The sequence below is a fragment of the Phocoena phocoena genome, chromosome 12 (genome assembly GCF_963924675.1).
Source record: "Phocoena phocoena chromosome 12, mPhoPho1.1, whole genome shotgun sequence".
NCBI lineage: Eukaryota > Metazoa > Chordata > Mammalia > Artiodactyla > Phocoenidae > Phocoena > Phocoena phocoena.
Genome location: NC_089230.1, coordinates 20,278,000 through 20,296,164, shown reverse-complemented (window position 1 = coordinate 20,296,164; position 18,165 = coordinate 20,278,000). Strand labels below are relative to the sequence as shown.

The 18,165-nt window shown below is 37.6% G+C and overlaps 1 protein-coding gene across 1 annotated transcript in view; it reads left to right on the top strand.

Moving 5' to 3' along the window:
* UTRN (utrophin) overlaps positions 1-18,165 on the top strand; it is a 482,739-nt gene that overhangs the window by 168,462 nt on the left and 296,112 nt on the right. Inside the window, exons 23-32 of the mRNA XM_065888619.1 lie at positions 1,029-1,142; positions 2,142-2,297; positions 3,430-3,600; positions 5,353-5,532; positions 9,334-9,468; positions 12,054-12,203; positions 13,332-13,493; positions 13,946-14,074; positions 14,739-14,912; positions 16,613-16,768. Coding sequence (XP_065744691.1) covers positions 1,029-1,142; positions 2,142-2,297; positions 3,430-3,600; positions 5,353-5,532; positions 9,334-9,468; positions 12,054-12,203; positions 13,332-13,493; positions 13,946-14,074; positions 14,739-14,912; positions 16,613-16,768 — 1,527 coding nt within the window. The remainder of the gene's footprint in view (positions 1-1,028; positions 1,143-2,141; positions 2,298-3,429; positions 3,601-5,352; positions 5,533-9,333; positions 9,469-12,053; positions 12,204-13,331; positions 13,494-13,945; positions 14,075-14,738; positions 14,913-16,612; positions 16,769-18,165) is intronic.

The following is an 18,165-nucleotide window of genomic DNA, read 5'->3' as shown; positions in this document are numbered from 1 at the left end:
TAAGATAAGAGTACTTGGTTCTTGGTGGCATATTTTAAGTACATTAAAAAGTCGATGTAATTTTCAGAGCGTGTTGATTGCAGTATCTGGGTATCATGTACTAGAGCATCATGGAAAGAATTGGGAGTGTTTAATCACTAAAAGACTAAGGGAAGACATAGTGGCTGCCTTCCAATCTGAAGGTTATTTTTGAATAAGATAGTTAATTTATTTCCATTCCTAGGGAGGAATGAGAAGCAAATAATTGAGGAAAGTACAAGGAAACAAATTCAGCTCAATGCAAGGGAAAATAACAAATCAGACTAACCAGTGATGGATGGGGGACCTTGGAAAGAAATGACCATCACTTTAGTTTTGGAGCTCAAGTTGGACCTAATTATTTGCATTCTTCAAGGTCCAGTTCCAGTGTCACTACCTGTCTGAAGTCTCATTCTTTCTGCAAAATGTTCCCTTTCTCATTCCCCCCAGTACCACGCACAGTAACTGGATTACAGTGGGTGCTTAGTAAATGTTGAATGAAAGAATGGAGCTGGGTGGTGGACCATACTGGGTTCTTAGATAACAAGGCATCGAACCACAGAACTAAGAAAAATCTATTGTATTCCCTCCACTGTGCTATTTATTTACTCCTGCTTTGAGTAGCCAACTTAAGGAGAGAATTGTTCTAAATTATATGAAAATGAAAGATTGTTAAGCTGATTATACCCAGAAAAGCATTTTTTACCTTTAATTTGAATTTTTAAGCATAGATATTGCTCACGTTGAGCAAAATAACTTTGTTCACTGGAGAGTGTTTTGAAATTTTTAGAATGATCACCAAGATATCATCTCATGAGGATTTTAGGCAACAATGAAGAAAATAATTATTTTCAATGTTGGAAGTTTAAAAAAGAAAGAAATAAAATAAATGAAAATGATGCTATCAGAGTTTTGAAAAGTTGCCTTTTTCCCAGTAGCAATAGATCTTGAGATGCAGTAGGTTGAATGCCGCTGAGGAATATCCCCCTTTGTTATTGTGTTTGATTTAGGCTGATTCAAAAGTCATTGAGAAGTGGATGGATGGTGTGAAAGACTTCTTAATGAAAGAGCAGGCTGTCCAAGGAGATGCCGAAGGGCTACAAAGACAGCTTGACGAGTGCTCTGTGAGTTCTGCTGATCTAGGGAACCTGCTGTATTAAATAACATTTTCTTCTTCTTCTTTATTATTCGCTGCTCTTATTAAAATTGTAAGAATATGACATGACAGTAAGCCTAGATAAAATATCTTTCATCATAAACCTTTTTTTGACTTTATAGCTAGTCAACAAATGACTGACTTTTCATATTTCTGTTTTTGGCCATGGTTATAGAATTTTAAAAAATTTTTATTTCATATCGGAGCATAGTTGATTAACAATATTGTGTTAGTCTCAGGTGTACATCAAAGCGATTCAGTTATACATATACATGTATCTGTTCTTTTTCAGATTAAATTTTGGGTGTAGAACATAAGAGCAATTTTAGTTCATTAGTAGCTGCTGTTTTTTTTTTTTCTTTTGTGGTATGTGGGCCTCTCACTGTTGTGGCCTCTCCCGCTGCGGAGCACAGGCTCCGGACGCGCAGGCTCAGCGGCCATGGCTCACGGGCCCAGCCGCTCCGCGGCGTGTGGGATCTTCCCAGACCGGGGCACAAACCCATGTCTCCTGCATCGGCAGGCGGACTCTCAACCACTGCGCCACCAGGGAAGCCCAGTAGCTGCTGTTTTATGTACGGTGACAATCTTAGTGTCATAATTACCAGTTGTATATCGCTCTTATTGTGCCACATGTTGAGGCTTTAAGAAAAACATATTTTACAAATGAAGTTTGCCAGTAATACTTCTTGCATTTTATATTTGTTGAAATTATTAGGCTTCTCTAAATTAATTAAAAGTACTATTCCCTGCTGAGAGTCAAGTATTTACAATCTAATTTGGCAGATGGCTATATGAAACATCCAGGTGAAATGAATTTCTTAAGGCAATATTTCTTAAGTAGTTAAAAGTCCTGACTCCCAAGCAGTCTGTTCTTAAAATATTTGCAGGGATACAGGCAGACAGACTGTAATAATGGCATCTACTTATATAGGCATGAACCCAACAAGGGCTTATGTTATGTTTTCAGGCATTTGTTAATGAAATAGAAACAATTGAATCATCTCTGAAAGACATGAAAGAAATAGAAGCTAACCTTCGAAGCTCTCCAGTTGCTGGAATCAAAACCTGGATGCAAACAAAACTAGCTGACTACCAAACACAACTGGAGAAATGTAGCAAAGAGGTGAGTTTTTAAACTTCACTGCCTGTGGTTTTCAAGAGGTAGATAGTGGCTTCTCTTGACAGAGTAAACTGATGTTATAGCCCATCCAGTTTGAAAAACTGTGGTCTAGAATAACTACAGCATGGGTGGCAGGCTGGGGCCAGAATTGGGTCATGTTTTTTTTAATGAAGGGAGGGTGCTCTTGTACCTTTGGCCCCTGGGTGGGAATGAGCTTGACATATTCAATAAAGAACAAGAAAGTTGTTGTAGTTGGAATAGAATGAAGGAAGGAGTTAGCAGGTTGGAGAATGGGAAGATTCGAGGTCAGAAGGCAGGTAGAGATGGACTGTATATGGCCTTTGAAGCATACATTTTGACTTTTATTTCAAGTATGATTTTACATAGAAGGCAGAGTGATTTGAGCAAGGAATTGATACATGATAGATCTTTTAAGATCACCCTGGCTTCCATGTGGATAATCTGGATAATATCTTGTCTCACAGAAGTCAGTGTGTGGTTAGAGGGATCTTTCTGAAAGATATTTTTAGGCTTCTTAAAATAGTTTAAAAAGCTATTGAACCAGATTCAGACAAATACCTATTTTCTAATGTAACTTTTTTGTATCTGTGTGGAATATACAAGTACAGTAGATTATCAGAACCAAAATTTTGTAAAGCAGTGTTGTATCAACATCTTTGATAGCAATCTACTCTTCTCTGCTTTTAAAAAGTGCAGTCTTAATGGGGAATCCTGTTGAAAAGGAAAAAATGGACATTTTGGTTGCTTCAGGGTTTTTTTTTTCCCATAAATAAGATTATAGTAGATTTGCTTGAAATATATGCTTTTATGGATGTAGGTTAGAGTCCTTCAGTTGAGTATTACTCTGTCAACAGTTATGCATTTTCAAAATTATAATAGGTATTTCCAGATTAATGTCCAAAATGTGATACCGAATCCCAGTTATAATTATTGTTTTCATTATTGCTTATATTCCACAGCATCAGCACAAAATGTATACAGAGTTTCATCTGAATTTTAAACCTTAAGACTCTTTGTGGAAAGTTATTACTGTGTCTTTTGATATTAGAAACTAGAAGCTGACATTTAACGTATCAGGATTTGTTTATTCGAGTGAATGGCTTTTCCTTCCTAGATTACTACTCAAAAAAATAGGTTGTCTGAAAGTCAGGAAAAAGTGGTGAACCTGAAAAAAGACTTGGCAGAGATGCAGGAATGGATGACCCAAGCAGAAGAAGACTACCTGGAGAGGGATTTTGAATACAAGTCACCAGAAGAACTTGGGAGTGCTGTGGAGGAAATGAAGGTGAGGCTGGACAGTCAGGGTCAAGAGGCTTTCTATCTACCCTCCTCCCTTTAAAGTCAATCAGTCAGTCAATCATCTACCTAGCTGTAAGGCCTGATAATGTACATATAATCTTTCACGGTAAGATTTCAAGTTACAAAAAAAACAACAACAAAAAAAGGAGGGTCAGCTGCCATGATTTTAGTAGGGCTAGGAAGCTGAGAGTCCACGTGCTAACTTGCCCCATGAGTTGAGTCTTGAGGGCCCCTGCGAAAATGTCTTACATTAGGACCTTGGTGAGCCACAGTGAATGACTCAAAAATTTTGTGGCATCAGTTATATTCACAATGTTGTGCAACCATCACCACTATCTATTTCCAGAAATTTTCAGGAAGAATTATTTTTTGTAAAGAACAAGAGAGACTTCCCAATTAGGTTGGGGTTTATCTTTATTTCACCAGCTGTATTCTTCCAGCTAATACATGGGGCACACATGAATACCAAAATTTTGTTGGAGCAGGTGAGAGGAGCATTAGGAATGTCGTCAAGGGATTTAATATCAGTTGGGTCCACAGGATGTATTTCCTGTAAACTTATATTTCTGTGTCAGTAGTCTTGCACACTCTCTTTTTTTATATAATAAAAGAACTGGACATCATTCCCACTTTTCCAACACTGCTTCGAGTGTCCTTCAGTGTCGAAGCCGAAGGAGATAGTGTCTTAAAAGCTACTTTAAAAAAAATAAGAGTTGCAACTTGCCTACAAGTATAACAAAAGCAAACATCTGTGCAGATATTTTTTAAAAGGATTGTTTATCACCAATACATTATTGTGTTATGAGTCAAAGTAAATAAAAAGGACTTTTATTGTAGTATTTTCACAGAAACACTTTTTTTTAGTGTAGCTTTCCTTGAAACTTTAAAAATATTCAGTATATAAGATATTTTAAAGGTAGCCTACCATGTTAAGAACCATCTTACTTGCACCATTGACATTGTAGTTCTGTGGGGTTTTTTTGTCGTTGTTCTTGGTTTTTTTTTAAGGTCACTAGGAATGAGAATTAAGAAAAATGAGATTAAAACTCTTGATTGGGCAACATTTTATTTTTATTCTGCCAAACAACCATTAGGATTTTAAGAAAACCACTACACTTAATTATTTTATCCCAACCTAGAGACATTTAAAACCATTAAGTAGTAAAGAAAGCTACAAGAGAAAGTGAAGGGCTGTTTGAGGTTGATTTTCCTGAGTATGAGACTTCATCAGGCACGGAAGGAGAGTCAGGCAGGAAGCTACTTTTAGATCAGATCTTCCCAGTACAACTTTGTCATCTTTGAAATGCTGTTAATTATCAGAAGAAAATATGTTTATATTATTTTTAAAGAATACTTCTACCATGGTGCACTTCCATTTTTGCTCGACTTCCAGTGATCAATGAAAATTAATTCACTTAATTCTTATTATGGACCCAGACTTTGAAAGTACTTCCTGTCAGTAAACATAATTTGGGATAACGTAGGTGTTAACAGTGCTGTTATTAAATGAAAATGTCGGCATGGGGACTGTGTACATTGGGATATATAATGAGTGAAATTTTGTAGTTAGCATTCTTATTTCGCAAGCACTCTCCGTAGGGATTACCTCATAATGTTCGGATTAGGTAGTTAGAATCATCTGGATGTTTTAATTTTGGCTCAGTTATTTTTTGAAAAAGAAAGAAATTGGTTCCTGAGACAGGGAGCCAGTTTTCAAGTTCATTCTGTCTTGGAACAGAGGGCGAAAGAGGATGTGTTGCAGAAGGAGGTGAGAGTGAAGATTCTGAAGGACAACATCAAGTTATTAGCTGCAAAAGTGCCCTCTGGTGGCCAGGAATTGACGTCTGAGCTGAATGTTGTGCTGGAGAATTACCAACTTCTCTGTAATAGAATTCGCGGAAAGTGCCACACGCTGGAGGTATGGTGTTTTTTCACTGATACATTCCTGAGGTTCACATTCTGTAATGTACTGGCTGCTTCCATATCTTGGGAAGAAACCTCCATTTTTCTTTTCAAATACTAGCTCATAAAAGAAAAGTAATTTTTTCATGATTGAGATAATAATAATAACAGTAGTAGTAATTATTAGATAATAATTTAGGTAATAGGTCGATAAAAATGAAACAGAGAAAAGAAAACTGGAGAGCAAGATCTGCCTTCAGTTAGTGGAAGTTTCTTGGAAAAGTAGTTTCTTAGCTTTAGACATTTATTATGCGTGAAATCAAGGTTTTCAAGGTTTTTATATTACAGATGATCTGTAGAGTCTGTTCCAGTCCTAAAATTCTAAGACATATACTGTGAGTACCTCCTTTTTTTTTTTTTGCCTGGTTAGTGCACAGAGATGAATTGAAGTTTCTGTTTTAGAGCGGTGTCTAAAATTATAGGTTTTATTTAGAATGAAAGAAAGACTAACTTGAATTTGCTGGTATTTTGCTGGAGCATTTCCCCTACCCTGGCCATAGGATTTAAGATGTAGATGATTCTATGAGTTTTTTTAAAAATAAAATTAAGTTTTTGATTGTTTGCTTTTATATTAGTGTGACATTTGTCACATCTTATTGAAAAGACTTAAGAAGCCCTTCAGTTGATAGCAATTTAAATTCAGTTCAACCTAAAACAAATGATGGCATTTTGATGAATCCTAAAATGGTAATCACAACTGCAGTATTTAAACTAAATTCACTCATTACTCATTTGTTCTGAATCTATAAAATAAGTGTAATTTGGATTAGTTAATAAGAAAGCTACAAGTCAACAAAGCCTCATTCTTTAATATTAAGATATTGCCTAACTTAAAACACCTGAGGTTACTCATTTGCGAATTTAACATTCTGTGAACATAATATGTAACATTATGTATGGCTAATCTTAAGTCCCAGTAGATGATCCTGGAATTGAATTCTACTACAGTCTTGTCCATGTTTTCTTCTCTGCCTTAATCACCCATGATTTTGCTTTTTTTTGGTTTGTTTATTTTCCTGTCTATTATTAGCCAAAGTAACTACTCACAATATGTTTAAATAATGGAGTCCCCAGGTTATCCCAAGCTAACAAGAGACCACCATGAATTCTGTGTCATTTCTTCACACTGTCTTTATGACCCAGAGGTGACAGTTTGAGAATGAGGAATGAAATATTTCAAGGTTTTAGTATTGCTTGCAGAATTACTTTTAGAATTATTTTGGAATTAGTTTGAGAGAAGAAAAGGAAAAGTGTAAGAAAACAAAGTAGATAAAAGAGAAAATATGACACCTTGATGCCTTTGAAAGGGGAAGTGATAAGAAGAAAAAAGATTTCACAATGGAAGCATTTTTAAAATTATGTGAGGGATTACCAAGAGATCTTGGGTAGAAACAGCCCAAATTTCTAAATTAGAGTAAGGATGCCTTTCTTCCAAAAAGTCCAACTTTATTACCTTGATTATTTCTAGATTCCTTTAAAATGTTTTAAATCATGAAATATTTAAAACTTATAGAAGAGTACAGATGATATTACTAACACCCATATACATATCCCTCAGCTATAACTAATGTTACATTTTGCCATATTTTTCCAGATCTTCTTTTTTCAAATAAAATTAATTGGCATTAAAGAACCCGTTCCCTTTTTCCCCATCTCATACCATCTCTTGATCCCTCTCTTAAAGTAATCATTATCTAGAAAGTGATGTATAATCTTCCCAAACATGTTTGTATATTTTTAATATATACACTTATGTTTCAGTTATTAATTGCTGTGTAACAAACCTTGCCAAAATGTAATGGCTTACAAAAACAACCATTTATTATTTTTCATGATTCTATGGGTTGATTTGGCTTAGCTGTATGGCTCTTCTGCTCCGTGTGGTTTATGGATATTCCACTCAGGTCCACTCTCATCCACCAGGTCCCCTTCCACGTGGCCTCTCAGGTTTATGGCTTCTCTACAGCATGGCAGCTGGCTTTTAAGAGGGAGAAAGCAGAAGCTGCCAGTTCTCTTAAAGGCTAGGTCTGCACTTTGACACAGCATCATCTCTGTAGCCTTCTTTTGCTCTAAGCAAGTTACAAGGTCAGCCCACATTCAGGGGAGGAGAAGACAATTTCACCACTTCACGGGAGTAGCTGTAATAAATTTGTGGCTATTGTTAATCCAGCATAGTTCACTCTCTGGTCATAAGTTAGTTACAGTCCTTCCACATGCAAAATACTCTTACACTCTCCCAGGGACTCCTAAGGTCTTATTCAGTACAGCATCAAGCTCAAAATCCAGTATCATGCAATCTACATCAGGTGCAAATGCAAATGTGGTTCCTTGGAACAGTTTTCTTCAGGTGCAGGTGTGTGGGTGTGACACCTCTCCATCTGGCGACCTGGGCACTAAAAAGATAAGTTATCTGAACCTCATATACCCAACAGAGTGGTGAGATAGGTACAGGAAAACCACAGTGGACGCTCCCATTCAAAAAAGTTGGGGCAGTGGAAGGTAAAAAGAGCAGGCACTGGCATTAGTGACTCTGAAATCTAATGCTAGTAGTTCTGAAATCTAGCCAGACACTTGTAGTCAGGGCTCCTACTCTCGGGCCAGGGACTGTTGCTTGATTAGGGGCCAGTCCTGCTTCTTGTGAGAGCGTCTCTGTAAGCCATCCCTTCCTTCCCATAAGAAATAGAGCTCTGCTTGCAGCTGAGTAGATTTCTCAGCCTGCTTTCTGCCTATAGAAATTTGGGGGACCAGACACCTCTTTTCCCTTTTAGTCTTAGCCAGGGGTCGGCAAATTACAGCCTGTGGGTCAAATCTGTTTTGTGGCCTGTTTCTGTATGGCCCAGGAGCTAAAAATTGTTTGTATATTTTTAATTTTTAAAGAGTTGTTAAAAACAAAGCAACACACACACACACACACACAGAAAAAATAAAGAAGAATCTGTGACAGAGACCAGATGTGGCCTGTAAAACCTAAAATATTTACTATCTGGCCTTTTATAGAAAAAATTGCTGACCCCTGACCTGGTAAGTATGCCTCATATGGGGTGTATGCTACTAGAATGTGTCCTCTGAGTCAGTGGATCTGAAAGAGGACCAACCCAGTAGGCTCCATGCTGAACTCTGTCTTCTAAATTTATCTGTCAAATAGGCTCCTCCCATAATTTTGCTCCTAGGAATTGGAGGATGAATCATACCCCAGCCCCCCAACTCCCCACAGGAATGAGAAATAAGTGACTACAACTAATGCAGCAATTATAGTAAAATTCCAATTTGGGTAAAATGTTGCTCTGTTCATATATAGACGTGTTCATATGAATTAAGAAAAAAGTTGGATCTACATCAGATGGTTACGCCCATTAGCTCTGAGTTGGAATAGGGAACCAGTTTCGTATATAGCTGTTAAAAAGTGTTGCAAGTCTGAGTATTTTTTTGACCATTCTATTTAAAAACAAACTAATAATGTTTCGCTCCTGGTTTCTTCTACTAATTATATAGTTTTATTTTCGGCATTTAAACAGAGCCTTGGAATTTATCTTAGTGAAGCAGCCTCCTACCTCCCTCCAGTTGGTCTAATACAGTTAATCGAAGAATTCGATTTTATTTCACTTATTTGAAATACCAGGTTCATCAGTTTCTAAAAGCCCATTTATACTTGTATCTAAACAAAATTATTCTTGACTAGACAGAATGTGCAGCAGTAGAGATGCATTGTGTCTCTAAATGGCTTCTTATCTTGTCTAACTTTTCCCTGCCTGTTTAGGAGGTATGGTCTTGTTGGATTGAACTGCTTCAGTATTTGGATCTTGAGACTACCTGGCTAAACACTTTGGAAGAGCGGATGAAGAGCACAGAGGTCCTGCCTGAGAAGACAGATGCTGTCAGTGAAGCCCTGGAGGTGGGAGCCCGCGTTCTGGGTGGTTCTTTTTGTTGCAATGAGGCTGAATGAGTATTCAAACAAGGAACATAATGCCTTATGCCAGCAAATCCTTTCGCTTCGTTGGTAGTTTTCAGTGTAACTTGTGTTTTCTTCCGTTGCCTGAAGTATTTATAACATCGTGTATATTTGGGTTATTGGTGACCCACTAAACTCAGCCTTATGAGGTGGTTAGTTGTTTGCTAATTAGTGCATTTTAGACTTCATAAAGCGCTCTAGTGATTTTCCAGATTGTTTTTACCAGTCCCTGGATAAAACTCTGCCTTATGTTATTAGGACAATGCTCTCTTGCTTCTTCATAAAGTTACTTTTGCTCACTAGACACGGCAAGGACTGTGTTTACAGTGGCTTCTATTCTGTTGTCTTCAGATGTGAAAATTGGAGGACAGGCTGGAGAAGGCAGTGTTGGAGGCCTGGGATCCTGTCCCCAAGCCTGAACTTGAGTTCCTTGAGGCCAAGAAATGTGCCTGAATTTTTTGTTGTTCCCCAGTTAGTTCCCCAGCACAGCCTGGGGCACGTGATAACTTAATAACTGTTTCTTAAGTGGATTAAAGTGTGAAAAGAATAGATTTTCTTAAAAAAAAAAAAAAAAAAAGAAGAGGAAGATGGTAGCTGTGCTTTTAAAACTGTAAGAATAGGGCTTCCCTGGTGGCGCAGTGGTTGAGAGTAAGCCTGCTGATGCAGGGGACATGGGTTCGTGTCCCGGTCCTGGAAGATCCCACATGCCGCGGAGCGGCTGGGCCCGTGAGCCATGGCCGCTGAGCCTGCGTGTCTGGAGCCTGTGCTCCGCAATGGGTGTGAGGTCGGATCTTAACAAACGGCACCGTGAAACAAAGGAAAGCTTCAAGTGAGCTTTATTAGGGAGCGCTCCCGGGCGAGGTTCACTGGTCCGAGAGAAAGGGGCCAGAGAAGTCACGTCCAGTACTGGATGAGGGGGATTTTTATTGGGGTAGAAGCAGAAGGCGGCTTGCAAGGGGAGGGGGTGGTTTGCTATACAGGGTAATTCCTTATTTGGTGAGGATACAGCAGGGCCAGGTGTTGGTTGGTCTGTTGTGGGGCGTGAGCCCATTTTCCCTTCCTGTCAGCCCCATTGTTTTCTGGGCAGGAAGTTAGAGTCTCTTGTTGATTCCCAGATGCCTCTCCTACCTCATACTGGTCGACGTTTTCTCTTACCCCCCGGGCCTCCTTTCATCCGGGCCAACGGACCTTACAATGGGAGAAGCCACAACAGTGAGAGGCTCGCGTACTGCAAAACAGACAAACAAACAAACAAAACAAACAAACCAACCAAAAGAAACCTGTAAGAATAGGATGTAGTAATTAAGTAGATGACTGGATTAAAGGTCAGAAATAAGTCAAATGTGGTACCTAACTTCTAGGAGCCAGATGCTCTTCTGGAGAAAAGATGTCATTTCTCAAATAAAATAGCAGAGTGAGAGATTCAGAGTATTAAAAAATGTTTTGAAAGATTATTTTAAAAACACATACTTTCCTAACATGAGAGTTAATACATGTGCATTCTAGAAATATGGAAAATGGAGAAAAGTATAAAGTGTAAGATAACACTTTAAAACATTTTAGTGTACTTCTTCCGAATTACTATTTTTATGTATATATGCTGGGAGGTAGTACTTTATAGTAACTGGATCAAAGGCTTTGGAATCACCAAGTCTTTGGAGCCAAGTTAGAATCTTAGCTCTTCTTTTTACTGTGTGTGTGTTGGCAAATTACTTACCTTCTCTGAGCTTCAGTTTTCCTATCTGTAATATGGGAATAATATGTAGCCATATGATTAAATTTATGTATATATAAAGTGTATATATAAAACAGTGCCTTGAATTTTATATATGCTGTAGAAACTTTTTAGTAGTATAATCAATAACAGTTTGAAATTCTTTTATTTATATAGTATTGTTTTTTGCTTTTAAACTTCGTATCATACCATGAACATTTTCCCATGTAATTAATAATTATTGAAATTATTTTTATGGAATTGTCATATATCATCATTCATGCTGAGTTCTCAATTTTATGTGTTTATTAATACCATGAGGGGCATTTTTGTGAAATAATCTTTTTTTTAAAATAAATTTATTTTATTTTATTTATTTATTTATTGGCCACGTTGGGTCTTCGTTGCTGCGTGCGGGCTTTCTCTAGTTGCAGCGAGTAGAGCTACTCTTCGTTGCAGTGCGTGGGTTTCTCATTGTGGTGGCTTTTCTTGTTGCGGAGCATGGGCTCTGGGCACGCGGGCTTCAGTAGTTGTGGCACGAGGGCTCAGTAGTTGTGGCGCACAGGCTTAGTTGCTCTGCGGTATGTGGGATCTTCCTGGACCAGGGCTCGAACCCGTGTCCCCTGCATTGGCAGGCGGATTCTTAACCACTGCGCCACCAGGGAAGTCCCTGAATTAATCATTTTTTATCTTGTTCCGTAAGTAGATTTCTAGAAAATAGAATTACTGGTTTTAAATAAAACGAACATTTTTAGAATCCTTGATTCACTTTGCCTTGGTAAATGCATTATTTTTTGCCCCTGTCCCTGTTCAGTCTCTAGAATCTGTTTTGCGACATCCAGCAGACAATCGCACCCAGATTCGGGAACTTGGCCAGACTCTGATCGATGGAGGGATCCTCGATGATATCATCAGTGAGAAACTGGAGGTGTTCAACAGTCGATACGAAGAGCTGAGTCACCTGGTAAGAACCGGGCCATGCGTGAGTGTCGATTAGATGTTTATGATATGGAGCGGACCTCAGGAACTTATACCGAGGGGGGAGGTTGGTAACCAACGGGGGTGTTGAGGGCATTGAAATACTAGGTGGGGAAGAGCAGACCTTACACTTACATTATAATGCAGGCAGAACTCGATGATTTAAAAATTTGTCTTTGAGATTGTTTCTACTTATGAGCTATTTAATTTCCTTTAAGGAACATATTATAGGTGTATATAAGAATAATGACTCATATTATCCTAGTAAATATTAGAGCCATCAGAATTTGATATAAGCTGCTGTTATAAAATACCATAGTCCCTTAGATACATACTCAGAATGTATTACAACACGCGTGTCCATATCAGTAAGTAGAGAAAGGAGATTGCTTTTATAGGAGAGTTGGGTGGATATTAGAAGCTTTTGAACACATATTAAAAAATAACTATTGATGTTTAGATCATGAATAGCATCAAACTTAACCCAAAAGTTCAATAAATAGTGGCTCAACACTATAAACATCTGTAGAACTTCTTTAAACTTTGCAAAAAGAGATTTCCATGTTCACTCTACTCATAGGTGCTTCTGTTGTATTTTATATTCTTGTTTATAGGTTTATTGCTGAGTCCTAAGAATACCCTAAATTTGTAATAAATGGCATATTTTTATTCTCTCCTTTATTTTAATATGGTACATAGGAAATCTTTACATTTTTCCCTTTTTATTGAAATATTATATTATATGTTATATGTAATGTAACATTCTGTTTTTGTGATTTTTTTTTTAGATTCCACATATAAGTGAGGTCATACAGCTTTGTCCTTCTCTCTTATTTCACTTAAAATAGTGCCCTTAATGGCATTTTTGTATTTTGTCATTTTATATAGAAAGAAGTAAAAATTAGTAATTTCCTGCAAGATGCATAAGATACTAGAAAGACCTTTTCACTATTATCATTGCTAATTATTATTTATTTATAATGCAGGACAAAGTCTTAAAGTAGTGCTCTTATAGTATGTTCCTTTTCTTGGTGGTTAGAACATAAGGGTTTACTTATATTCAGCTGTTTATATTTGTGCTGAGTGACTAATGGGTAAATTTTTCCGCCTGTAGGCAGAGAGCAAGCAGATTTCTTTGGAAAAGCAACTCCAGGTCCTGCGTGAAACTGACCACATGCTTCAGGTCTTGCAGGAGAGCTTAGGGGAGTTGGACAAGCAGCTCACAACATACTTGACCGACAGGATAGATGCCTTCCAAGTTCCTCAGGAAGCCCAGGTATTGCCATGGATGTGAGGGCAGTAAGGTCGTAAAGAGAGCATATGTAATCGTCTCCTCACCTGCAAGGGCACCAGCTCCTTCTGCCATCCCAACCGAGAGTCAGTGAGAAAGGCCGGCCTTACTTACAGGGCAGCATGTGGGTTTGGGGGTTCTTAGGGTTTTTATGTGAGATAATGGCAAATGATCACCATTTAAAAATTATAATTTTCTTAGCTATGAAACTGGGGAAATTCCCTCTTTATAAATAAGTGGCGAACATTTGAAGTGACAAATACAAAGACCTTTGTGCACAGCACACAGCAGTCCTACGATACAGGTGGCCCATATTATTATTATACGCACACTTATTAAAGCATGGATAGGGATCAATATATTCTTATCTGTTGTATGACTCTATGAGACTTAAAAAAAAAAACAGACATTCTCTCCCTTTTCTAATCTCTTTGTAGAAAATCCAAGCGGAGATCTCAGCCCACGAGCTAACCCTAGAGGAGCTGAGAAGAAACACACGTTCTCAGCCTCCGACCTCCCCAGAAGGCCGGACTGCCAGAGGAGGAAGTCAGATGGATGTGCTGCAGGTGAAGGGGGAGGGCAGCTTCCTTTTACTTTTCAGCCTGTTGGGCATAAAAAGAAAATGAGAAAGAGCTGACGACTTGGATGCCTTTGGTCTTCTCTGTGATGTAAAGAGTTGGATGGGAGTGATGTGTTGAAGGTGCACTGGAAACTATTGGATCTGAGTTTTCTAGCTAAGTTGAGAAGAGAGCAATCTCGATTTAGATGTTTGCTTTGTATAGGTTTTTCCCTTGATGCAGAGCCTCCATCCATACTGGTATGGCTGGTACACTGGGCAGGCTGAGTGCATGGGATGCAGTACCCGCTTAGCCCCTCAATGGGGGATGCAGACTGACCTTCACTCTGACCTTGTGATGAAGGGCATTGTGAGTTCTAGGTTCTTGAATTGTGTTTTAAAAACAGGTAAGAAAATTAATGCAGTTTTAATTCCAGCAAGGCTAGCTTAGCCTTTCATTATATCTCAGACTGAGACACTGAGTGTCAAGTAATTCAGGACACTGGGCTGTGCAGTCCCCCAAGGTGATCGGGCAACCTAAGTTCCTTTAAAGAATGTTTTTATTGTTACTTTATTTTACAGCCTTCTAGCAGTGTGTGTTATGCTAATATTGTCTGCTGAGAAAGATTATCATTCTGATGTGAATTGCTTATTATTTTCACTTCTGCAAACAGAGGAAACTTCGAGAGGTGTCCACAAAGTTCCAGCTTTTCCAGAAACCTGCTAACTTTGAACAGCGCATGCTTGACTGCAAGCGTGTGTTGGATGGTGTGAAAGCAGAACTTCATGTTCTGGATGTGAAGGATGTGGACCCTGATGTCATACAGACCCACCTGGACAAGTGTATGGTGAGGCCATTGGGTGGTTAATGTGTCCAGTGGGTTTTCCCATCAGTGGTATGGCTTCATCTAGCGCTTATGTACATGGTTTGTCCAATAATTGTCAGTCTAAAGCGTCCTAAGAATAGGAATAAATGATGAAAGACAGGTTAAAAAATTAGAAGTGTGCTCCTTTCCTCCCAGGAGTTTAGAAGAGATAGGAGAGAGATAGCCTGCAGAGAGTAAAATCAACTAGTACAGTGTAATGAGATAAGGAGGCCAGAATAAACATGTTTATAACATGGTTACAAGACAAAGAGGAAAATACACCTTAATCACAGGATGAAGTTAGGGAGGGCTTTGGCAGAATGTGACTAATAAGCTAAATTGTAAAGGATAGATTTGAGTTAGCTAGAAGAACCATACTTAGAATGTATGTCAGGAATATTGCAATGTCCGACAAATGTGTTCTCAGGGAAAGTAAAATTTTAATTTATAAAGTTTAAACCTAAAGTGTGAAAGAAGAAATTATACTTAGAATGGATGTCAGGAATATTATAGCATAAAAAATCATTCTCTAGGAAAATAAAATTTTAAATCAAAGTTTAAACCTAGAATGTAAAAGAAGAACTTATTTAAAAGGCCTTATTACTGTTTTAGTCTTGAACTTTAAAATTCAATTGCATAGAAATTTAAAAATGATGTGGCCAAGCATGTTCAATCGTAGAACTAGTGTTCTGCTTGGGAAGAATCATGAAAAAACTGAACATGACACAAGTTAAGCTAAGAAAAGTCTGGGAAGAGTTCTTTGTGCTTTTCAAAATTGCAGTCTCCACATGTCTGTTGCATACTGAAGGTTGTTTGATTAATTGAAAGCTTGAATGGGTGGAAGAATGAAAAAATAGGATGAATTTTTATAAATATTACGTGCGCACGTGCACGTATGAATGTAAATATTTATTTACTGAGATATAGAGATCAACAGAGCAAGCACTGTCCTTGACTTTGTGTAACTTAGTCCAATGGTCTGTTATTATGTGACAGTGCCACATGAGGTGTTTCAGGTCAAGATTATGATGCATAGAGATAAGAGAACCGGCCCAGAATACAGCTTTTTAGTTTTAAAGTAACAAGGATGAGGGCAGCTCTGAATCTGACCTACATAACTTTGACTTCCTGTGGTCATATACATCTTGATGTATTTAGTTTTTATATGTCTTTTCATTGTATAATCAATATGTACTCATTGTGGTAGACTTGGTACTTCAGAGAATTGTAAGAAAAAAAATGAATCTTAATACTTCCAAATGCCAACAGCCAGAAATAGCCAGTGTTGCCTTTTTTCTTGTAATAGCATTTAGGATTTTAAAAAATGTAATTTAAAAAGTGTTAGACATTCAGGTTTTAGTCCTAACATTTTCCCATTTTATGTAGGAAATATGTTCGTATTATCAAGTACTTTCATAAACCTTTAAGATACATGTTTGAGTTTTTTTCTTTTTTAATAAAACAAGTATAACCTCTGTGAGTGTGTTTTCTTATCTGATTTTAAAAAGTCATTACAGCCTTGATTTCATTTTACTCATCCTTTGAACCAGATCTGGGAAAGATAAAGCCCTTTGATCTCTATAGTTAGTTCTTAGCTGTCAATCTTTGTAAGCCATGTCCTGAAATGGTTCCAGCTGGCATGTTTTCACTAATATGTAAAATTTGTCATCTTTATTTTTAAGAAACTCTATAAAATTTTGAGTGAAGTCAAGCTTGAAGTGGAGACTGTAATCAAAACAGGAAGGCACATTGTCCAGAAGCAGCAAACTGACAACCCCAAGGGGATGGATGAGCAGCTGACTTCTCTGAAGATTCTCTACAATGACCTGGGTGCCCAGGTGAGCAGAGCAAGTGCACTGCCCGCCTCTTAACATTTCACTTCTGGGAGAAAGCATATTTGAACTTTATGGCATTAATAATATATGTTTTCATTTATGGCAGTAATTTTTATTATATTTCTTTAAATGTATGTGTTACTATTACAATGATGAATAGTTACACAGAAATGTATTTTTAATATTTAATCCAGGTTAATTTCTGTGTTTTCAATGGCTACTGACTTTTCATAAGTTATTCTAATGAACTCTACAAATAATAGTCTCTGTATAAACTCAAGTTATTGGTCCTTGGATTTCTAGATTGAATAATCTACTGAGAAATGTTAAAAACATTAGGACTCTAATAAATAGTGATAGGAAGTTCACATTAATCTATCAGGATTTAAAATCCTTTCAAGAAACATCTATAATTCGGGCATTTTAGTGAATTCATGGGGAAGTTGTTAGGCCTTTTACTGTGAATGACCAACTGGATCCAATAGGCTTAACATCTTCTCTTATTGAGACTCTCTGCCCTGAAACCAGAGAAGCAAAAACAAAATAAAACAAATAAACAATGTGTGGAAGTGAAACTTTCTCATCAATATTGAAAAGCTGTATTAGTTAATACATTAGACCCTTCTTTGGTTATTAAATATTAACGAAGTTTCTACATAAGCCCAGCGAATACTAGCTGAAATTTTGTGATCACTTTCAGATTAGTAAGAAAGAACAGTCCTACATTTCCTGGGCAATGTGGACCACACTTCTGCAAGATTAGATTACTGGTGTGATACATTGTGTATCATTTTGATACACTGCACGTCTGAAACACATATGTTAGAACTTCTTTGTATATTACACAACTGAAGTTATTTGTGAAATATTATTGTATTTATTAATTGGGCATTTTATAAATGGGAATGGTGTGGTTGGTTTTACAACAGATCTCTAACTGTAATTATGGTTTTGGAGTTAAGTCATTTTCTCATTCAACACAATTGGGACTTTACTGTGTGTGAGGAGCTATACAGGCAGTTAGAGATACAGTGATAAGCAAAAACATATTATCTCCCTGCCTAATGGAACTGAGAGAAATAAAAGAAGAAAACTTTAATCAAGTAGCCATGCAAAGTAATGTCAGATTATCAGCCCGAAGTGTAATGAAGGAATGTATGTAGTGCTTTAGGAGTATATGTAAAGGGGGATTTGGTCCAGTCTGGGTTAGAGGAAGTGGTGCATAAGCTGAGATCTGAAGGATGAATAGGAGTAGCCTGGGTGAAACCAGTGGAGAAGCTTCCGAGGCTGATGGAACAGCATGTGTAAAGGCCCTGTGGCAGGAGGCAGCATGGTACTTTTGTGTGGTTAAAGCAGAGACAGCAAGTGTGGGAACATGGTGTTGGAGAGATGGGATGAGA